Genomic DNA, 24,102 nt, shown 5'->3' with positions numbered 1-24,102 from the left:
TCACTGGAAGGGAGTTCCAGGGGGTCCTCCGCCAGCTGGCACTCCTCGCTGTCCCGCTCGTACCACCTCTTCAGCAGGTTCACGTGGAGCGTCTTCCTCTGGCGTCGACGAGGCCCACACTGGACCTCATAGGTGGTAGGTCCTAGTACCTTTGTCACCACATAGGGGCCTCGCCAGGGGTCCCCCTCCTCCCTGGGAAAAACTGTGCGGTGGACGAGGACCTTCTCCCCCAGCTGGAAGGTTCTCTGTCGCGTACCCCGGTCGTACGCGGCCTTCTGGTGTGTCTGGGCGTGGGCCAGCCGTCGGCCTGCTTCTGCTTGGAACTGCTGCACCCGCTCGCGGAGTTGGCTCACGTACTCCTGGACTGGGGGGGCTGGGGGGCTGGCTTGGGGGCCCCATTGCTCCACCAGGCGGGAGAACATTCCTCGTGGCTTTCGCCCATACAGCAGTTCAAATGGGCTAAAGCCAGTGGAGGCCTGGGTGGTCTCTCGGAGGGCAAACATCAGGGGGTCGATATACAGGTCCCACTGGTGAGGTTTGTCATGCGTCATCTTTTTCAGGGCCTCCTTAACAGTCTGATTCAGGCGCTCTGCCAATCCATCTGTTTGGGGGTGGTAGGCAGAGGTGAACACCTGCCGGATCCCCAAGTTCTGACAGAGCTGACGCATGGCCTTTGCTCGGAAGGGCCCTCCCCGGTCTGTCAAGATTTCGCTGGGCAGCCCCACCATTGCGAACAGCTTGGACAACGCCCGGACCACCCCCGGGGTCTGCATAGTTTTCAAAGGAATGACCTCCGGGAAACGTGTGGCGTAGTCCACGATCACCAGGGCAAAACGGTAGCCCCGGGGTGTGCGTGGCAGTGGGCCGATAAAGTCCATCGCTATCCGCTGGAAGGGCACCCCCATCACTGGCAGCGGGGAAAGAGGGGCCTTTGGCGGGCGTCTCGCTGCCACCCTCTGGCAGGTGGGGCATGAGCGGCAGTATGCCTTCACGTCCGCATTCACCGAGGGCCAGAAGAAACGCTCGAGGATCTTCCTCAGGGTCTTGTGGTGCCCCAGGTGCCCGGCCCAAGTGTGCTCATGGGCGGTGCGGAGGACCTCCGGCCGATAGCCTGCTGGCACAAGTAGTTGGCGGACCTCTCCCTGGCCATTCGGGGCACGAGCTATGCGAACCCAAACCCCTCCTTGCTTCTCAATGCGAGGGAGCCGTTGGGACCTCCGTTCATCCCGCACCTGCTCCTCCTCACGAACGGCTGTCTCTCGCAAGCGCTGCAAGGACTCATCTGCCCCTTGGGCATCACAGAATGGGCGATCTGCTGGGGGTCCAGCTGGGTCTTCAGTCCGTGGTTCTGCCCCTGGTCTGGTGGAGGGACCCTCTCCCGGGTCGTCGGCCTCCTCCACTTGCAGAGTGGTGGCAACTTGTGGGTCTGTCAATTCCCGTGCCGCCTCCCGCCGAGGCCTGGCGATCCCTGGGGCGTCTCTTCCCGATTTCTTCGCTGCCTGCTGGAGGAGCCTGAAGAACCCCGGGGCATCTCTTCCCAGCAGCATTGGCACGGGTAGGTGAGCTACCTGGGCAACTTCCATTTGGTGGCAGACCCCTAGGTACTCTACCGTGATTAGGGCCGTAGGGTACGGCTGGGTGCGGCCCATCACATCCGTCACCGGGATCCAGCGGTGCACTGGGGTGGCAGCTGGGAGGAGTTGGGGCCGAATTGCTGAGACTGCACTCCCGGAGTCCAACAGGGCTTGTAGGATCAGCTGGCCTATCCTCACGGTGGCGCATAGACTCAGCACCTGCTTGCCAGGTGGTGGGTTACTTTCCCAAGCCAACGCACATACCACTGGCGAGGAGGCTGTGGGTGTGCAGGCTTGCATCCGCTGCTCCACGGCCTGCATTAGCTCTGCCTGAGCTGTTTGGAAGGCCGCCTCCAACTTCCTCCACATCCTGTCCAAGCATTCCTCCAGCCACAGTCTGAGGTCTGCTGGGGCTACGGCATTGGGATACATCCCTTTGACTGGCGCCTGCGTCGGAACGGCTTTCCCCGTACGGGCCACCAACTTGTCAGGGCTTGCCGCCGCTGCCGCTGGGCGTGGCATTGGGCGGTCTGCTCCTGACGTCATAGGGGGGCCAGGGATGCTGCAGGACCCTGCTCTGTGAAAGGAGGGGCGGTATACCTCACCCAGACTCCCTCTCAGTCCACTCGCTGGCCTGCTCAACCTGGCCTGCTTGCCCCCTGTGTCCTTCTTCATCCCCTCCTTCCAGAACTCTCCTCCAAACCTCCACTCTTGCATTGCACCGCTCTCACTCCACATTATCACTCCTTACTCACATCCACCACCACAGGGCTCTTCCCAGCCAGCTTTTATAGGGCTTCCTTCTACTGCCCCACCCCTCTTCCAGCCCAGTCTTGGGCTGCACCAAGCAGTTGCAGCTGGGGTAGCTGATCTGGCCCCACTGACCAGCACCAGCTGTGCCTTGTTCCCTGGCTGCCCAGCCTCCCTGCCTTGGCTGATTGCTGAAGGCTTGTCCAGCTGCAGTCCCCTGGCTAGCAGCTCGGCCTCCCTGGCTGAGCTGATGGCTGAAGGTGGGTCCAGCTGCGGCTCCTTGGCTGGTTGCCCAGGGCTTCCTGCAGAGTGCCTCCAATAGCCCCACCTGGAGTGGCTTGGCTTCTGGCAACTCCTGGGCCAGGCTACTATTTTCTAGCTGGGGCGTGGCTTTGGGCTGTTGGGGCTGCTGCTGCTTCTCCTCCTTAGGTAAGGTCTTTGGGTGGGTGACTGCTGGGCCCCCAATCCCTCTGCCCTTGCCCCCTTCTGCCTTGCCTAGTCCCCTTTCCTTCCCCAGGGGAGTGGGACTCGCTGGCTTCTCTCTGTCTCCCCCTGACTCCTGAGGCCCTGGGCCTTTGCCTCTTGCCCCTGGCGCCGGCAGGTTCTGGCTCCATTTGCCCGTGGGAGGGGATGACCTGCTGTCCCCAGGCTGCCCCCTCTGCTTGCCAGTCAGACCGGTTGACCTACTGCCTGCTGGCTGACCGGTTGACCTGCTGGCTGCTGGCTGCCCCCTCTGTTTGCCCGTCAGCCCGGTTGACCTGCTGTTCCCTCTTGTCAAGTCTGGGGGCTGGGGCTCAGACCCCGGACAAAAGCTTCTAAGTTTTTGTGATCTGTCCAAACTTCGAAAGGATGGCGGGCCCCTTCTAGCCAATGCCTCCAAGAGGAGAGTGCTGCTTTAACTGCAAAAGCTTCCTTTTCCCAGACATTCCAATTTCTTTCTGATTCAGAAAATTTTCGAGATAGATAAGCACAAGGTTTAAGACTATTATCCTCTCCCCGTTGGAGAAGAATGCCCCCAATCGCCGCATCACTGGCATCTACCTGTACTATGAATGGGCGATTTTCATCGGGGTGTTGCAGCACTGGTTCAGATATGAATTGCTGCTTTAAGAGATCAAAAGCTAATTGGCATTGTGGTGTCCATATTATTTTAGCGGTTGGCTTTTTGGCTTGTTCCCCTTTGTTTTTTGTTTTTAGTAGTTCTGTAAGGGGAAGAGATATTTGGGCAAAGTTTTGTATAAATTCTCTGTAGAAATTAGCAAACACCAGAAATGATTGCAGTTCTTTATGATTTGTGGGGGTTTGCCATTCTTGAACTGCTTTAACTTTGCCTGGATCCATTTTTAGCCCATCTTTTGAAATGCAGTATCCTAAATAACTGAGTTCAGTTTTGTGAAATTCACATTTAGATAATTTGATGGGCAACTTGTTGCACATTAGAGTAGTTAATACTTGTTGAACTAAATGTACATGTTCTTCCTCTGTTTCAGAATAAATCAATACATCATCCAAGTAAAGGACTACTCCTTTATATAAAAATTCATGTAATACTTCATTGATCATGGACATGAAAACTGAAGGTGCCCCAGCCAGGCCAAAAGGCATGACTAAATATTCATACTGTCCTAAGGGCGTATTGAACACGGTTTTCCATTCATCCCCCTCTCTTATACGAACATGGAAGTAAGCATCTTTTAAGTCCAATTTTGTGAAGATCTTACCTTGTGCCATGACGTTGAGTAGGTCTCTGATGAAAGGTATGGTATAGGCATTTGTGGAGGAGACTGCATTAAGTCCTCTGAAATCAGTGCATAGTCTTAATCCTCCATCCTTTTTTTTAACAAACAGTACTGGAACGGCATGAGGACTATTTGCTGGCCGGATAAATCCTCTTTCTAGATTAGTGTCAATAAATTTGCGGAGCTCCTCTCTTTCTATAGGGCTCATTGGATATAATCTGCCTTTGGGCAAGGTGGCTCCGGGAATGATTTCTACTGCACAATCTGTCCTCCTATGGGGAGGTAAAGTGTTAGCCTCTTCTTCTGTGAAGGCTTGCAGATAAGCTCGATATTCCTTAGGTATTTGATTGATTTCTTCCTGGGTTAGAAGTGCCTGTTCCATGAGGGTAGGATTGTTACCCCAATTTTGGTCCCAACGATGATTTTTGCAGCTATCATGTTTAAAAATAATGCTTCCAGCTGGCCAATCGATGTCTGGGTTGTGGTCCCATAACCACCTGCTCCCTAAAATCAAGGGGTATTTAGCTGTAGAGCTAATCACAAATGATCTCATCTCCCAATGTTGTCCCATTCCAGTGATCACAGGTATTGTTTCAGTGGTAACTGGGTTCATGTTAGTACCATCCATTTGTTCAAAAATAACTGGAGTCTCTAGTTCTTTCATTGGAAGTACTAGTCCATTCACTAGAGCGGGTGCAATAATGTCTCTGGAGCATCCAGAATGAATGAGAGCTTGCACACGAATATGAGTCTTTCTTTCAGGATTGACTAATGTGACAGGCATGAATAATATGGACCCTCGAGGTCTTTCCACTATGGGAACGGACTGCTTTTTGATCTGCCGTTTGGGTCCGTTTACGACAGATCCATTTCGTTTCCCGAACTGGGGCTCTCGGGTCCTCCTTCTCCGATTAGAGCGGTTGAATCAAGTTCCATAATTTCTTCAAGCTCTAATCCTTTCTCGGGAGGATTTCTTCGGGAAGAACCTCGCCCTCTCGCAGTTCGTGGAGCTGGCGTTGGGCGGTATGGCGGGGGAAGGGTGGTAGAGGCTGTACGCCGTGGTTGGAACGGAGTTCGTTGCACAGGCCTGAGTGGACGTTGTGCTGCGTAGTGACCGCTTTGGCCACAATGTAGGCACAGTCCTTGTTGCCATCTAGCTTCCCTCGCTCCCCTGGCTGCGTATCCTGCTCCCCTTCCCCCTCTCACAATTATTGAAGTCCGTCGGTGCCCTGTCGCTTGCTGTTGCTCCACGAGCCGTATTTCCTGCATTCGGTTTTCTACTTCACATGCCAATTGAATCCAGCCCAAAAGTGTGGGGGGATTATCCTGCATAAGGGCCCGATCCAGCAATTTGGGATTCATGCCTTGTTTAAACAAAATTATTTTTGTAGATTCCTCACACCTTGGGCATTTGGTGGCCAGCTGTCGGAATTTAGTAACATAATCTCTGGCCAACATATTACCTTGTCTAATGGTTTGTAATTCCGTTTGGGCTCTACCCTCTTCCAATGGGTCTTCATATTGAGCTCGGAGGGCTGCTACCAATCCTTGTAAGGAATCTAATTCTGGGGCCCCCAATTCATATAACGTTGCATACCATTCTGCCGCTTTTCCTTGCAACCTGGATCCCAGGTGTTCGATTTGACTGGCCTCATCTTCGAACAAATGTCCCCAACGATAAAAAAATTGAAGCGCTTGTACCCAAAAAAATCCCAGTTTCGCGGGATCCCCGTCGAACGTAGCTTCCAGCTTCACCCATCCCATCAGTAGCACTTGAGGTCTGGCAACCGGTGATGGTAGCGGGTAGTACTGTAAAGGCGCTGGTCTCTGTTCCGGCCGTACATCGGGTCGTCGCGGAACAGGTTGCATTAGGGGTTGTTGGGGTCTTGGTTGCGGGGGGCCCCCACGGTCTCGGAGGAGGAAGACCCTGTGGCCTTGCGGTCTTGGAGCCGGAGGACCCTGTGTAAGTGGAGGGGGGCCCTGTGGTCTCAGGGATGGAGGACCTTGCGGTACTTGCCTTGGTGCTGGACCCCGTGGAAGAGGTTGATGAGGCGGCTGCTCTTGCGGTGGTGGGAGTCCCGGAGGAAGCTCCTGCGGCTGCACAGGTTGTTCTCCTGGGAGAATTGGCAGCTCTTGCGGCTGAGCAGGAGGTTGATCTGGCGGTCCTTCCCCTCCGTCATCTCCCGGGGGCCCTGGCGGGGCATCTGGAGGGGGCCCCTCTGGTATCTCATCCGGTGGGTCTTGAGGTTGGTCAGGCGGTGGCATCACTGGTTCTTGCTGATCACCCTCCAGCAAGAGCAGCCATTGCCAATCCTGAGGGGGGACCTGACCTTGTGCTGGACGTAATCCAGGTAGAACCCTCTGGAGAGCTGCTACCCCTCGACCGATCGAAACTCTAGGGGGTTCCCCACCTTCTTGCGGAGGCTCCTCTCCTCGTCCTTCTACAACCAGCACTGACAGCAAGTGTACTGCATGTGCCAAACTCTCCTCCATGCTGCTGATTCTGTCTTCCAACCTTTGTACGTGTCCTGGTACTGTAGTATCGACATCCTCTTATGGCGGTTCCTGGGGCATCTCTGCTGAGGATTGTGTGATGTCTGTATATCCTTCGGAGGAGGTGGTTGCTCGGGGCCAAGGCCGAATCTCTCCCATTCCAGCGGCCCCGGTATCCTCCCCTTCCTCCAATATGCCAGCCAGGATCCCTTTCGTTAGGCCCATTATTGCCGAGATCCCAGCATCCACCACTAATGTGCGGCTCTGTAATTGCTGCCAACTATGATTACTTGACTCGCGCTGCCCCGTCCACGGGGCAACTTCAACTTAGTCCCAACTTATCAGATCGCGACGGGTAGTTTCCCAAACCTGGGTGCTTTCGGTACCTCTTGGGTCCCACTCCAACTGGTCAGATTCTCTATTCCAGTAATACCACGGCTGGCTACTGGACCGCTCCATTGATGAACCGACAGTCCTTTTCCCATCCATCTGTGACCTGGTAAATACCGTGCTCGCTCTCCTCTCCCTCGTCTCTCTTGGTCTCGAACCCCACTGCCTCGGTGTAGGCAACGATATCAGGGGCTCTGCCGTCGCCCTTGGTCGAGCTCTCCAGTCCCTCCGGACTTCCTGGGTGCCAGCTCTGTCGGGTGCGAGGGTATACACTGTTGCACGATTTGACTCCGTTCCCCCCCGAACGGGTTGCCTTGAAGTAGCAAGTTCCAGTCCTTCCGTGTTAGAGACATATGGATCAAACAAAGGGTCCCTGTTGGGTGCGGCCTTGGTATCCGTCTCCTCCGGCCAGGGCATTGGAACAGATGTGATTCGTAACAAAATGTCAGACTGTGGCTTGCTAAAAGTTGCAATCCAGAATTCCCCTTGCAATGAGACAAGAGTCCATCGATTTCAAAGGTTTACTGAATATAAACAACCATTATAGTCCACAATCCAAGATACAAGGATCTTGGCTGATATTGAAGTATTGTTACGAATGACAGGCAAAAGCAAAGGTACAGAATAGCAATCCTTTGTAGGCCCCCTCCTCCCCCACAGTTCTCAAAACAAACGGCCTGAGGGTGAGAAAGTGAAAGCTTCCCAAGGCTGGAAAAGTTGTAGACATAACATTCTTCTTCTCTCTGTGATGTTCCAGCGAACTGCTTGCCACCTGCAACAGAAGTACTGACAATACTGACAAGATTAAAATGGAGTCCCTTTGGTTTGAAGATACATAAAACATAGTCAGAACCTGACAGATAGAACTTGGTCTGTAGAGCTGAGCCCTCCAATGACCTTTCAAATCCAGCTCCCGCCTGGCAGATGTTACACGAGGGGCCCACTGCACCGGAGTCCCTTCCATCAAGGCTCAGTAGTCGATAGGCTAACAGGAAGCTCCTGTACAGAGTCTCGCTGTACTTTCCAATGCATCTGTGTTTGGTCCATGCTCTTTGGTGGGTTCTTTAGGTCCCAACTTGTTCTTTGGCAGTCCCCCATTCCCAGCATCAGCTCTTCTTCCAGCCATCGCTCAGGCAGCAGGATTCAACAGGCTTTGGGGTTCAGAGTTGGAGAAGGAAAAAGATGATTCCTATATAAAAATAGGATTCAACAGGCTTTGGGGTTCAGAGTTGGAGAAGGAAAAAGATGATTCCTATATAAAAATACATAGTACATTAGATTTATTGAAAATATTTAAAATTTCTAGAAATTTTGAAGCCACAGAAACCCCCACCCTACCCCAGCATATGCGGGGAAATTGAAATACATGCAATAGTTTTTTTGCAAATTAATTTTAAAATTCATCTTCCATATAAATTACATAGATAATTAAACGTTAGCTAAACAAGAATGTAAGTTATTATTTAACAAGTACTACACCAAGGAGCAAAGGCAGACTCAAATGATTACATCATCACAATCAGTGAGACAAGGAAATTATCAATCATAAGTACCTCAAAAATCACTGTGTTAAATGGACTATAAATAACAAGTACCTCACTGAGATATTTGAAGAAAAAGCTTTAACACTTGAAAACTTGCTCCCTGGAAGTCTTGTTGGCCTTGAAGTTGTCCCTGGCCTTGAATCCTGCTGTTCTACTGCAGACCGACACGCCTGCCCACCGGCACGCACCCCACCAGGCACCAGGCTATGAAACAGAAGTAATACAACCTCCAGCATGGTGAAATTTGTCTGTCTGGAGCTTGAATGGCTTGGCAGACCATTCTCCTTCCTGCTGGTGTGCTCTGGAGAGGCCTCAATTTAAAATCAGACTCTAAAACTATCAATAAATACTGAACCAATCAAATGCAATTCTAAATAAAACTGTCTCCAGCTTCCTCCTAAAGATGGAAAGTGAAGGAACTAGATGTACTTCTCTGGGGAGATTGTTCCATAATCGTGGGACTGTCGTTGAAAAGGCCTTCTCTCATGTACCCACCAGACAAACTTCTTTGGTCAATAAGATGGTCAGGAGGGCCTCTCACTGAGATCTTAACTCCCATGCAGGAATGTATGGCAGACGATGGTCCTTCAGATCCCCTGGTCTGAAGCTGTGTAGGACTTTAGAGGACAAAACCAACACTATGAATTGGGCTTGGAATTGGATCGGTTGGCCGTATAATGGATGTAATAGTGGCGTCCCATGTGCCTGGTAGCTCATCCCAATCAGCCATCTAACCACAGCATTCTACACTAGCTGCAGCTTCCACTCTTCAAGGGTAGCCCCCAAGTCTGTTCATATTTGTTTATTATATTTCTATTCCACTTTCTTTATTGTTCAAAGCAGTTTACAATCAAATTAAAGCTGACCAGAAACCTAACACATCAAAACTTAGCCAGTTACTTTTAGTTTAACCTCTGAATGTTCACCGAGTGCAGATTAAGCATTAACTCCAAGCCATACAATGTTCACTGATCGGATCCCTGATTAAGTAGGATCACCCATTTGACTAATTCCAAGGAGCAGGTAGGAACCACGGAGGGCAACAATGAGGAAAAGATGAATATCTAGACAATATAAATGGCTGCTGGAGATGGTGTCTAAAAATTAAAGTTGGAGAATATTCAGTGCAGCTTTAACTAAAACCCATTTTTTAAAATCCTAACTGAGCAATAGATTACTGCTTTAAAACCACTAATTAGGGTTTGGCACCTGATGTTCATAGGTATAATATTTGATTCTCTGATGTGAGTGGCAGGATTTCAAAAACAGGATGTGTTCCCATGATTCATTTCCTGCCTCTTCAGTCCTAGGTTTTCAGCTTGTTCCATAAAAAGTTTTTGACATTTGTGCTTCAAACCTCTCCAGGCTTCTGGGAGTATCCAGCAGACTGGATGCCCCGAGCACTGATGCCCTGAGAAGCTTTGGAACTGTGTTTCAAGTATTTACTTTTTAAAAAATTAAGGAAGGGTAAGCTATTATCCATACAGATTATTTTAAAAGGAAGGAAAACATAATGTAAAAATGTCTCTGCCTAAAATTCAAACATTTGTTTTGTCATTTCCCTTTGGAGAGATGATGAGGTCACTTTCAGTACTCCATGGCTTCATAAAGGAACAGCTGCAGCTAGAAATTAGATTATTAATTAATAGGTTCCCCCTTCCGTATTATGTTTGTATGGTTATTCAACTATAGGAGCTGGAATGGGGTCAAAAGAAGTTACTTCCATTGCTCTGCATAAAAACTATCCATAAAACAGAAGCCAACTGTTTAAAAGCAGGCAAGATAAATCCCCTAATTAAAAGCCTGAATAAAGAGATATATTTTTGGCCTGGCACCCCAAAGAAAATAAAGTAGGTGCCAGACGAGCTTTGAGGAGGAGGAAGTTCCAGAGGCGAAGAGCCACCACAGAAAATGCTCTGACTCTAGCTGCCACCTGCCTCACCTCTCAAGACTACTATAGCACAGAGAACAGGCTTGAGAGCCAGATCTTAATTGTTGGGCTGGATAGGCCCTGGCCCCCCAAACATTTGGGATCTTAAAAGCAGCCCTTAGCCAGTGCAGATTGTTCAACACAGGAGTAATAGGTTCCCTATAACCCAACCCTGACAATAGCCTGGCTACCCCATTTTTAACCATTTCTGGACAGTTTTAAAAGGCAGCCCCACGCAGAGCACATTACAGTATTTTAACTATATAGGAAGAATGCTGTCCTTTGTGAATACTTTTACACTGGAGACAGCAAGGCTGCTGTTTTGAAGAGATGAGAATGAGGCTTCAGTGCAAGAGGCTGAGAATGTTAGGCCTGAACATGGCTTGAAACAGAAATCTGAAAAGTTCAGGATGACTGTTTCTTAGCTCATATGTTAAGTTTTAGTCCTAAAGGAAGAGGATACAGTTCTCATTCATTGTTTTTCTTTGCTCAGTATTTGTTACTCAGATTTTGCTCAAAAATATGCATTTCCTTTATTATAACCAATTGCTGCATATTTGTGTAAAAGTAAAGTTTTCTTTTTCTGAAATTGATGTTACGGAGGTCATAAATTCTAATGGTTTATAGTTACTGTTATATCGGGGCAAGTTGTGAATTTGGTGGTGTTCCCTTATTGAACTGTTTTCCATTGTTGAACTGTTTAGTATTTTTCCCCTGATCCCTTTAGGCCGAAAAGCCTGTGTAGTAGTTTTGGTTTCATTTTCCCTTCTTGTTGTGGGCTGTTTGTTCTCTACCAAGCAGAGGCCAGGGAAGGCCCTGCTTTTGTTCAATAAAACTTTCAAACCTTTAAACACGGTGTGCTGAGGGAATTATTACATATTATTGCATATTTGTGTAAAAGTAAAGTTTTTCTGAAATTGATGTTATGGAGGTCATGAATTCTAATGGTTTATAGTTACTACAGTTACTATAGTTACTACAGTTACGAACCCTAACCCTAATGGTAACGTTTCAAAGTTTCCTCCTACATCTAAGGCGACTTAAGCTGCAGAAATAGCATGTAGATGACAAAACTCTCATTCCTATTAAGGTGGTGGCAGTGAAAAGAAAACCCTTATTTTGGGGGGTGGAGAATAAAGCTGGAAAGGGGATCGCTTGATTAGGACCCCATAACCTTTGGACCTGGGCCACATCCCTGATGAAAAAACACAGTACCTGTGGAAGATTTCCCCCCATCGGCTGCAGAGCCTGATCCTGTTCATTAAGGACTTCCAGGAGTATATTTGGGGAAGAAAAGCTATAACAGGTTTTAATTTTATTTACTTCATTTATACTCTGCCTTTCTCCCTAATGGGGACCCGAAGTGGCTTACAATGGTCTCCTCTCCTCTGTTATATCCCCACCACAATCCTATGAGGCAAGTATAATGCTTCCTTCCCAGTCCCCCAGCAAGATGCTTTCAATGGCACACAACTCCCAACTGGGAGACTGGGTAGAAAGTCGTTAACTATTTCTCGCCAACTCTCCTTGCAAGGTAGGCTGCTGAAGACACCCTTCGGTAGCTTGCGACCACCCCTGGCTATCTGTCTCCATCCTGGAGACCTCCCTCAGGACTCTGACAACTGCCCTGGCAGCTGTCCCAAAGTTTGTTCTCGGTAGCATGGGCTAGCAGTTGGAGGGGGTTGTTAGGAATCAAAAAAATTAAAAAATTTAACCCATCCCTTGGACCTCATTTTGGTTGGAAAGGTAAGGTCAAAAGGAACAGAAACCCTCAGGAATGGAGAGGAAGCAGAACCTTCAGGCTGATGCTTCTCAGCTTCTTTGGAAAGCTAGTGGAGTTCTGTAGACTTCACTCTAAACCGTTGTATGCCTGCCTTCTATATTCAATGTATGCTTCTAAATAAAGACATCTCAAAAAGCACCATAAGTCTCTAGCTCTTCCTATTCTAAGGAAGCAGGTTTTGCAGCAGCTGCCCTCTAACTTTCTACTGAGCAAAAATTGGAAAAGAGGGATGGATACTTTCTGCACTGGGAAAGATGATAATGAGTTTTATGAGTGTGCTTAAAGAGTGGACTGTCATTTAAATCCTGTTCTCAGCATTGTCTGTTTTCTTTCTCTTTCCAGAGGGTATGAACTGTATGAACAAAGATCATGGGTGTGCACATATCTGCCGAGAGACACCAAAAGGTGGGGTTGCCTGTGAATGTAGGCCTGGCTTTGAACTTGCCAAAAACCAGAAGGACTGCAAATGTAGGTAGATACAAATTAAATTTCAAATGACCTGTTTTTCTTATTTTTCACGTTTTTATTTTCTTTTTAAAAATCAGGAGGTTGACTTGCTTGTATTGACCTGAGGGTTTTGCTTACATTTTTTTTCTGTAAGTGGGAAATAGTAACTGAAGGTGCTCAATGAACAGGGCTTGCTGCAGGCCACCCGTTTCTGAGTAAATGATATTTATATCAGTCATAGGTTTGAGGTTGAATGAAATTGACAAATGGGAAGAGGTGGTCAGAGTGTTATTTAGGTTTTGTTTGTAATTTAAATAAAAGCAAGAGTGGGAAAACTCAAGAGTAATCATGGGTTAATCTACTAAACAACCCTTTCCTCCCATGGACTTTGATGTAGGGTCAGAAAATTCCACAGCGATCCTACAGCAATTTTAATTTGAAGTTGGGCTTGCCTGACTCTAGTAGGTGGCCACTTACGTAGCCACCACCTATGGAACATGGTGATGATGGCGCCTCTCTGCATGGCACAGTCTGCAGTTTTTCCAGACTGCCAAAATCTTCTCCCATACGGTCAGTTCTGGTTAGTGTGAGTGAACCCGCACGTATAATAGACAGAACATTTTCCATTGCTCCTGTTAGGAACCATGAGAGTTGTGATCTTCGTCCTAGAAACTGTATCTTTTTTAGATATTTCGAAGCATTGGTGTACCTAATGGAACAGTTGGTGTGACTAAGATCTAGAGACCCATGCAAAGATATTTGGATGATGAATGTGTCTGGGGTTTTTTTGTGATTATAATGTCCATCTATTGACTTTTATATGTGTTTTAAGTTGCTGCATTAGCCACCACAATGCCTTTGGGTTGAGTGGTAAGATAAAAATTGTGTGAGAATAAAGAACATTCCACATTTGTGAACATTCCATGAAGACCATATCAATCAACTAGCAGAAAACTGCCAAATTCTGTCCTAGAGGATTTGATTGGAAGAAGGAATTATCAACAAACACCAAGTAAAAGATCTGCAAAATAAAAATTTATATTTCTCTCATCTTGACTTCTCAAAAATTGTCAACGTTAATTTCTAGACTGCTCTCAATTGCATGATATACAAACACAGACCCAAAGGGGAGATTCCCTTGCTGGTGGCCACCTTCTGCCCCAGCCTCTGACTCCTGCTTTCTCCAGACTTCTGTACCCTCCTTCTCCGCCATTGCGCCCAACCGGTCCCCAGTTCCTCCTGCACCATTCTGCTTTTCTCCTCCTATTCCTCCCTCTGCCCCCTTGTTCCTTCCCCTCCTCAACAGACAGGAGGGCAAGAAGAAGCTGACCGGGGGTGTTGTGTGCTCAGCGCCAGTGGTGCTGAGGGTACGAAGAAGCCAGGCTCACCGGCACTCAGCACATGTCTCTCCCAGCTTGCTTCTTATTTCCCTCCTCATCCCCAAAACCTCTTGTCCAGCCAGCCTTGACAAACGATCTTACAGGTTGCTCAGAGCTGGCGGTGTTTGGGCTGGGAGAGAGCCATCCCAGCATAAACTCTGCTGGTGCTCAACACCCTTCTCCCCCAGTTTTCCCTGCTGGAGGTGGTAGCTTTGGCTTCCACCTCCCGCACCCCCTGGCCTGACCCAACCAATGCATCATGGGGGTAGCTAGGCAGACCCCAAGATGGGGTCTATCAGCTTTAGAAATCACTCGATCTCACTTTCACTTTTAGGGGGAGGAGAGGGGAGTGAATTTAGATCCCTGTAACCGTTTTTCAGTTTTCATATTTTTTTTGCAAACCTCGGGATTTTGTGTGGATTTTTTAAAATCTGCACTCTGGGACCATTGTCCAGAATTAGATATACTGATTCTGTAGTTTCTTTAGAGCCACCATGCTACTGTATTGATGGGAGGGAGCATTAGATTTTACTTGTTCCTGTCCGCTTGGCTGCTGCTAAGACAGACTGCAGTCTATTACCTTGTTTTCGACCACCATCACCTATCCTTAAATTTAAAATATCCTTTTCATTAGTATGCCTTATTAGTTAGTAGGCAAAATAGTCACATATTGAGAGCAACGTAGAACAAAAACAAAATCTTAAAATGTTTATTAAAGAACTGAATATTTTAAAAGGGTGATAAGAATATTTTAATAGACTTTTGTTATTCAGGAACCTCTTCAAATTGTTTTCTTCAGCATTATTGTAATTAATGGAATTGGCAATCCCTATGCTTGTCCTCCTTGTCAGCAAAGACACGTGCGGCATAGGAACTTGCCTTCAGAGTGTGCATGAGAGAGAGAAACTTCTTTCTCGGTATGATCAGAGGGAGGGTTCTGAGTAGTAACCTTCCAGAGTCTTTGAATTTTGAGGAAAGGTTCCAAGACAAATAATTCCTGGTTTTCAACTTGATAAGTGAGTGCCAACCTCCAGGCAGGAGATTTCCTTTTCGTCCTGTGCTCAACCTCTCTCTATCCCCAGAGGGAGCACTGGGACTTTGGCTGCCAGCAGCAGCAGCAGCATCATTCAGAGTTACTTCCGTTTGTTCTCTGAAAGCTTTGAGCTCACTTTCTCTTTCTAATCCTTTTTAATCCTCACTCTCAATTTAAATTGTATTGGCCAGGGCTATTATTCGGTTAGTGTCCCCGCCGGCTTCTACTTTCTTAGTAAAGCACTCAGCACCCATAGTATACCTCCTTTCTGTCACCCATAATCCTGGGCCCCAGAACCTGTCAGCAGAGTAGTACAGTATACAGAGGAACATGGGGTGTAGAAGCTTGTGTTCAGTGTGCATCAGAGTGCGCACCTTGGTTAACCTTTAGAAAAGAAATGAGTTCTTTATTGTAGGAACTTCATACTGAATAGGAAAGAAGAGTAATAGATCACTATCAATGTCCACGCTGATGATGCCACTTCTGCACAGGCGATGGACCTGGTGTCAGCCATGGCAACCCTGGGACTCTCCCAGTTTGTATTGGCCCCCACACATAAAGCAGGCCACACGCTGGATTTGATCTTCGGGGTGGGATTGGATGTGGTTCTGGATAAAGTTGAATTTGTGCCGTGGTCAGACCACGTGGTTCTGGAGGCTCAGCTGGGCATGCCACTCCCCCCCTGCAAGCTAAATTGTTCATTCTGGTTTGTTTGTTGGTCTCCTTTCCAGGTAGAGACCAAAAAGATTTGAATTCGGCCATAAGCTGTGAGGCTTTTGTGAGCTTTTTTGCTGATAAAATCTTGTCTCGCCATCGCAATTTACCGGCCACAGTTGACACTATGTGAACTAGAGGCCCCTTGGCCGTCTTTGGGGGTGATATTTGATCACTTCAGTCCCCTTTCTGGGGAAGAGGTGGACAGGATTCTGCAGGGAGTGAGGCCTACCACATGCCTCCTGGACCCGTGTCCGTCATGGCTGGTGAAAGCCAGTGTTGATGGATTACGGGATTCCTTGGAGGCCATTATCAACCTGTCCCTGTACTCTGGGGTTTTCCCCAGAGCACTTAAGGAGGCTATGGTGAGGCCTCTTTTAAAGAAGCCATCATTGGATCCAGCCGACCCACTCAGTTACCGCCTGGTCTCGAACCTCCTGTTTCTGGGTAAGGTGATTGAGCGGGTGGCGGAGAACCAACTGCAGAATTTCCTGAAGGAGACCTTGGCCCTAGATCCCTTCCAGTCTGGGTTCTGCCCAGGACACACGGTGGAGACACTGCTGGTCGCCCTCACAGACGATCTCCGCAGACACCTGGATTGAGGTGGATCGGTGCTGCTGATTTTATTAGACCTTTCAGCGGCGTTTAATCCGGTCGACTATGATCTTTTGACCCACCGCCTCGCTGACTTGAGAATTCAGGGGACAGCACTACAGTGGCTTGTCTCCTTTCTTCATAGTCAGGGACAGAGGGTGGTGCTAGGGGATAAGTTATTGTCCCGCTGGCCACTAGTATGTGGTATGCCACAGGGGGCGATACTCTCCCCTTTGCTGTTTAACATCTATACGCGCCCCCTTGCCCAGTTGGTGCAGAGTTTCAGGCTTGGGTGTCACCAATATGTGGATGAAACTCAGCTATATCTGCTGATGGCCGGCCAGCCTGAATCTACCCCAGATGTCCTGGAGCAGGCTTTTGAAGCCACGGCTGGATGGTTGAGACAAAGTCGGCTGAGGCTAAACCCTGCAAAGACGGAGATCCTGTACTTGAGTCACGGAAACATGGATTTGGCCCCCGGCTTCCTGCACTCGAGGGGGCGCTGCTTATGCCAGCCCCGAGAGTCAGGAGCCTGGGGGTGATTCTGGATGCCTCATTGAGGCTCAGATCACGGCGCTCGCCAGGTCCTCATTTTTCTATCTTCAACAGGCCAGGCAGCTTGTCCCCTATCTTTTGTCCCACGACTTGACTACAGTGGTCCAAGCAATGGTCACCTCTAGGTTAGACTACTGTAACGCGCTCTATGCAGGGCTTCCCCTGAACCTGATCCGGCAGTTACAGCTGGTGCAGAATGCGGTGGCACATGTTATCACTGGCCTGCCGATGCGTGAGCATATAACACCGGCACTGCATCAGCTGCGCTGGCTACCAGTGGAGTACCAAATCAGGTTCAAGGTTTTAGTATTAACCTATAAAGCCCTATGTGGACTGGGACCGGCGTAACTGTGGGACCGCCTCTCCCCATATGAACCCCAGAGGACTCTCTGTTCCAGTGAGAAACACCTGTTAAAGGTCCCTGGCCCCAGGGAGGCTCGCCTGGCATCGACCAGGGCCAGGGCCTTTTCGATCCTGGCCCCAGCCTGGTGGAACGCTCTGTCCGAGGAGACTAAGGCCCGGCAAGATTTGTTATCCTTTTGCCGGGCCTGCAAGATGGAGCTCTTCTGCCAGGCATATGGGCAGTGCTAGGTGAAGCCCTCCTGGCCGGTTGATGAGGCCCTCCCCCACCACCAATACCCCCCCATTTAAAAAAAAAATTAATGCAGAGGTGCTCTGAAGTTGTTTTAAATTTTTGATCAGTCGAATTCTGTGCCGCTATGCTGATATTTATAATTTATGATTGTATTTTAATTGTGTAAATGTGATATTTTTAGAATCGTTAATTATAATAATTGTTTTATATATTTTAACCTTTATGTATCTTGTAATCCGCCATGAGCCTGCTGGAAATGTGGGGAGGGCAGAATAAAAACCGAAAATAAATAAATAAAAATTAAAAAAATATATAATTAGCTATCTAATGTAAGGATGGCAATGGATGGCAGGACAAGTCCTGCACCCATGGTACAAGATGGAGATAAAGGGAGATTGCTAAAGGCACGAATACTGAAATTCCAGATAGGAAACACAGTACTGAACAAATCACTGCCCAAATCTGAAAATGATAGAGTAACTTACTACCTCATGCAGGAAAAAGCAACCCCCCTACCTCCTCACTAGTTTAGATAAAAGCACTGGGTGGTGCCCTAACCATACGGGAACTTCTCCAGTTTATAACAACAACAGCATTCGATTTATACACCACCCTTCAGGACAACTTAATGCCCACTCAGAGCGGTTTACAAAGTATGTTATTATCCCCACAACAAAACAACCTGTGAGGTGGGTGGGGCTGAGAGAGCTCTGAGAAGCTGTGACAGATCCAAGGTCACCCAGCTGGCTTCAAGCAGAGGAGTGGGGAATCAAACCTGGTTCTCCAGATTAGTCCCATGCTCTTAACCACTACACCAAACTGGCTCTCTTAAGGAGCTTCTCCATTGTAGGAAAATCCACTTACATTAGAGGAGGCCTGTAGGAGTATTTACTGGTTCCATTCACATTCTGTTTACCAGTGGTGATCAGCCAATTAATCAACAATCTCTGGTTATTTGCTGTTTGTTCACATCTATTCATAGAAACCATCAGAAGCCAACTTCTAGCTGATGGGAGTCAACTTTTAATTTCCTGCTAGGGAAATTCCGTTGAGTACCCAGCAAAGGACAAGGGGGTGTGGGGGAAAATCAGAAGCCAACTCTCAGCTAATTGTAGGGAACATCTGGAAATTGGGTTCTTCTGATCTCTCAGCCTAGAAAGTTTTCTGCAGCCCATCCTTCTGAGGGAGGGTAATCAGAATCCCAGCTGTTTCCTTTTCTCCTCTTCCCACCCCAAATTGTTGCTGGGGTAGCAGTGGAAGCTGCAAGATTCAGGTGAGCAGAAAAGAAACACTGTTTGGGGGGTGCCGCACAAGTCAATGGCAGACACCTACATTGGAGCTCCAACCTCCGATCCACCGCTTCAGGCAGAAACAAAGCTCAGACAATGCAAAATTCAATAAAGAGCATGGACAAGGCAAGCAAAGCTAAAGGTAAGCCTCCCATGCTGGTTCAAGGCTTTCTTCCCCCCAGGAAAAGCTAGAGAAACGAATGACATGAGAAACAACAGCTCACCTAAAATGGCCACCAACAGAAGAGAAGATGGCCAAGAACAAGATATGCAAATACTTGACATTGAAATTTTGGCTAAAATAGAACAACTAGAAAATAAAATTGCAAATAGGGTAGAAAAAGTACCCTATTAACCAACAACAAAGAAATAAAAGAATAGCTACAGCAGGTCACTTAGACAGCAGAAATGGCCATGGAATTAAGCCTGATCATGCAGGAGGATGTACCCTGCAAACCAATGAAAGCTGGTCCAGGAAAAAACTGATAGATCTAGATAATAAAATTAAGATACAAGAACCTCAAATTCAGAGGATTTGATGATGCAGTTGAAGGAACAACAGACTTAGCCGTATTTCTAACAAATTGGCTGGCTCAGATATTGGACTTAGAAGAAGGCATATTTCCCAGAATTGAAATTGCTCCTTTCCCTTCCAGCACACTCCCCCACAGAATGACTCTCATCAAGCCTCTGTGTTCATTTAAGTCAGCCCTTTGAAAATCTAACCAATGAGTCTGGCTATGAACTTCCTTGGCCCCCCACAGCAACTGGAATTCAAGGAGGACATGGTCACTTCCTCCTGAAGTCCCCACCACCTTCACCCCATCTCCCAATTCTTCCCTGTTGGTTAATATTAAGTCTAGTATGGCAGAGCCCCTTGTAGCTTCCTCCACCATATGAAAAAGGAAATTATCGGCCAGGCAAGTCAGGAAGTTGTGTGAGTCTTGTCGCTTTGCTAAGCTTGTCTCCCAGCACACATCAGGGAAGTTGAAGTCACCCATAATTATAAGGTTCTGATGTCTGGATACTCTACCAATCTGTTCAAGGAGGGCAGCATCCATTTCCTCTTCCTGGTCAGGCAGTCTGTAGCAGACTCCAACAACAATACCCTTTGTCCTTCCTCCCCTTATTTCCACCCGCATACTTTCCACTGGGCTGTCAACCACATTCTCCAGAACTTGCTGACAATGAAGCCCTCTCCTCACATACAATGCCACTCCGCCTCCTCTTCTACCCTTCCAGTTTTTCTTGAACAACTTGTACCCATCCACTACCACATTCCAAGTCTCAGTAATTCCTACTGTATCGTAGCCCTCTGTCACCCCTTACGCCAACTTAGAACATGCAGTTCATAGGGGCAAGGTTGGACACTGCATTAGGGAAAGCCTTCGTACCCACAGATAGGGCACGATCCCTACAGGCTTTACTAACCAGGTTCCAGAAGAACCGTTTCCAACCAGCTGTGCTTATTCAGAGACTCCTAGGGTTCATGGCATCCATCACTGGTGTCACACCTTTTGCCCACCTCTATATGAGACCCCTGCAAAACTGGTTCATTAGGTATTTCGACCCACTTAGAGACTCAGAACAGAGAAAGCTCTCCATCCCCAGTTCAATCATCAGGTCAGTCGTCATGAACCTCTTTAAGGGAACATATTTTGGACTTCAGTTACCAGATGTTTCCATCACCACTGACACCTCCCTTAGAGGGTGGGAGGTGCATTGTGGAGACCTCTCCACTCAGGGAAAATGGTCAGAGTCTGAAAGGATGTGCACATAAATGTACTGGAGTTGAGGACAATTCCTTTGCAGATCTCCTAGGGGGCAACAGGGTCCAGGTCCACACAGACAACACAACAGCCCTCTGTTATTTGAACAAACAAGGGAGAACAGCTTTGTTGACTCTCTACTCAGAGGAATCACAGTTTTGGCACTGGACCATAGAGCACAACGTCTCACCACAAGCAATCCATATTGTGGGCATGGTAAACAGCAAGGCAGAAACTCTAAGCAGGGTGTTCAAACCTCATCACAAGTGGTCCATCAACCCCACTTACTTTTGTCACATTTTTCAGAGATGGGAAACACTGGGACTTGTTCGCAACATCTCAAAACACCAAGGCTAGAACCTTCTGCTTCATGGTGGGGGAAGGGGACTGGATCAGAAATCCAGAGGGATTTCTTTCAAATCCTTTCAAATCCCCTGGGATCGAGGACTGTTCTATGCTCCCTCCCCCCATTTTCCTAAGACCCAGGGTATTTGGCAGAATCAAACAATACAGAACACACTGCATCCTGATCACTCCCTTTTTGCCTCGCAGAGACTGGTTCCCACACTTTGGGAAGTGGCCCAGGGCTCCTACATACATCTTCTAGATGCACCAGACCTCATCCACAGAGGCTGGATCCTACACCACAATGTCACTACCCTCAAATCCACAGCATGGCTTCTACTCCCGTAGGCGCTCTCTTCTCCAGGGATCATACTGAATGCTCAGAAAGCTTCCCCAAGATCCTCATACAACCATAAATGGTCACATTTTTCATCCTGGGTAGCGCACACTAGCTTCTCTCCCTTTTTCTGTCCATTATTATCTGAGTTTAGACTACCTGGTGTCACTTCTTATGAAGGGTCTTTCTGCCTTGTCCATCACAGTTCACCTGGCCACCATCTCAGCATTCCATGAACCTGTGGACAGCATGACAGTTTTTTTCCATCAGCGATCTAAACAATTCCTGGAGGGCGTCCTTAACACCGTCCCACCTAGAGCACCTCCCTTGCCTCAGTGGAGCCACTCATTAGTATTGGGACAACTTACATTACCTCCCTTCGAACCACTGGCTAGCTGTGACCTTAACCTGCTATCCTGGAAGGTAGCCCTCCTTGTAGCTGTCGCTTCTCTGAGGAGGGTGGGTGAGCTTGCGGCCTTGAAATAGACCCACCTTTCCTCCAACTTTTTGAAGAAAGGGTTATTTTGTATCCCAGTCTAGAATTCCTCCCTAAGGTCATATCCAGATTCCACTTACATCAAAAGGTTGTCTTACCAGTCCTCTTCCCAAACCCATCCTCGGAAGCAAAACGCACATTACACAAATTAGATGTTAAGAGGGCTTTATTATATTATGTTAATAGGACAAAGTCATTCAAAAAGTCCAAGGCCCTATTTTTATGTTATTTGGGCCCTCGTAAGTGTCTTCAGGTAGCTAACCAATCACTTTCCAGATGGATCATGGCAGCCATCGGACGTTGTTACTTCTCAGCCAAGGTTCCCTGTCTAGTGACCACCAGAGCACACTCCAGCAGAGCACAGTCTTCCTCAACTGCCTTCCTGCAAGAGACTCCGCCCCAAGATATCTGTCAAGCAGCCGCCTGGTCATCAACAGATACTGTAAGTCCCTGTCAGTTAGGTCCCCACGTTCTCCACAGTTAACACACAGGTGTTCCAGTTGAAGTAACTTTATTAGAGATCCATTCAGTACAAGGTGCATAGACAGTGGAATTGGCCAAAGTGACGTATGTAGGGCTAGCAATGTTAGTTATAGGGAATCTTCCCGCATTGGGAAAGAGGACTGTTAATGGCGGGGGGGGGGGAGTTGGAGTGAGACATTGTTTTAGAGTAGACAGTGAGAAAGATAAACTTATCTCTGGTTCTCAAGAAGGACACATTTGAGGCAGTTTCAGCTGACAGTCAAGGACACAGACTCAACGGAGCGAGAAAGAGACAGTAAACATTTTCGAGATAACTTGCTGGCATTGCAGCAATAAAGAACTTCCCATACTCTCAGGGACCCGAGGCAGAGCCCATATACATTCATGGCAGATATGCAGGCGCATATATGACAGATACATTTATATGCCATTACTCCATGGATGTGAATGCCAGAAAGGAGACAGCAGCGGGGACAGCTGTCCTTCATTCACTTTTCTCCTGATCATCTCACACACTTCTCGACTGGTGAATAGCTTGCTATTCTCCCAATGTGGGACTGCACTGAAGACCGACAATGAAAACAGTGTTGCACTTACCTGTAGCTGTTGTTTGTCTAGGTCTTTGTGCAGGCACACATTTCCTCTGTCCTACCCCACTATGAGAATTTCCTTATCTTGCAGCAGCCTAGGAGAAACTGAGGGAAGGGGGATTGCTCTGCCCAGCAACATGGAATTTGGCAGGAAGCTTCCACGCATGCGTGTAGCTGCAAGGAGTGTCTCCTACTCTTTGAGAGCTTTCAAATCTTTCCTGATGGCTGGCCTGCGCCTGTGCAATCCCAGTGTGTGCCTGCACAAAGACCTAGATGAACAACAGTTACAAGTAATTGCAACACTGTTATTCATAAGCAAAAATACTGACAGAAGACCTCAAAATCATTGCATCTACTCTCTAGGAGAGTCAAACAAAAGACATCTAACAGATTCATAAACTTTATCAGAGACTCAAAAGGCATTATACAATCTTCCATGAACAAAATCATAGAAATCTTTACCAAATTTTATGCAAATTTATATAAATCAAATAACCCAACACAGGAATCTATTGATGATTTTCTGGCAAATTTAAGACTACCTTTCAAAATTGATCCGGCACAGCCCATAACAGACCTCGAAATTATAAATGTTATAAAACCCCTAAAAAACAATAAAACTCCAGGAGGTGACAGTTATTCATCAGAATTTTATAAAAAAGACGCCCACATATTACCAAAACACCTCGCAGAGGCATGCAACTTTATCATGGACACAGGCTTACAACCACAAACTTCAGCAATAGTATCCACTCTGATAGTATTTTCAAACCAAGACAATAATCCATCTAATTGCATCATCATACAGATCTAAACCCTATTTGAATCAGCATGCAAAGATCTACACAGCAGTTTTGGCAGCCAGATTAAACGAATACATAAACTATATCCACCAGGACCAAACAGGCTGATTGCCAAAGAAGGCAACTGACAGATAACTTCTGTAAAACTTTGAGTATTATTAATCATTGCAAAAATAACCACGAACAAGCCCTCAAATTAGCCCTAGACATCCCAAAAAGCCTTTGATGGCCTAGAAATAAAATTCCTATGCTCATTATTATGATCTATGGGCTTTGGCCCAAGATTTTTACTTGTGATACAAATTATGTATGTTAATCCAAAAACTTAGTTGAAAATTAACAGCTTAGAATCTGAAATCCTTGGCCTACATCAAGGCATGAGACAAGACTGCCCCTTATCCCTGCTACTTTTTCCCATCCAAATTGAGCCTCTGGCAACCTGCATCAGGCATAATTCGGCAATTAAAGGA

The 24,102-nt window shown here is 47.5% G+C and overlaps 1 protein-coding gene across 4 annotated transcripts in view; it reads left to right on the top strand.

The window, feature by feature from the left end:
• SCUBE1 (signal peptide, CUB domain and EGF like domain containing 1) overlaps positions 1-24,102 on the top strand; it is a 441,848-nt gene that overhangs the window by 106,733 nt on the left and 311,013 nt on the right. For all 4 annotated transcript variants that reach the window (XM_055000435.1, XM_055000434.1, XM_055000433.1 and 1 more), the window contains exon 5: positions 12,546-12,671. In XM_055000435.1, coding sequence (XP_054856410.1) covers positions 12,546-12,671 — 126 coding nt within the window. The remainder of the gene's footprint in view (positions 1-12,545; positions 12,672-24,102) is intronic.

Source organism: Eublepharis macularius, chromosome 16 (assembly GCF_028583425.1).
Source record: "Eublepharis macularius isolate TG4126 chromosome 16, MPM_Emac_v1.0, whole genome shotgun sequence".
NCBI classification, from domain to species: domain Eukaryota; kingdom Metazoa; phylum Chordata; class Lepidosauria; order Squamata; family Eublepharidae; genus Eublepharis; species Eublepharis macularius.
Note: the sequence above shows the minus strand (reverse complement) of the source record. Positions and strands in the feature narration are given on the sequence as shown.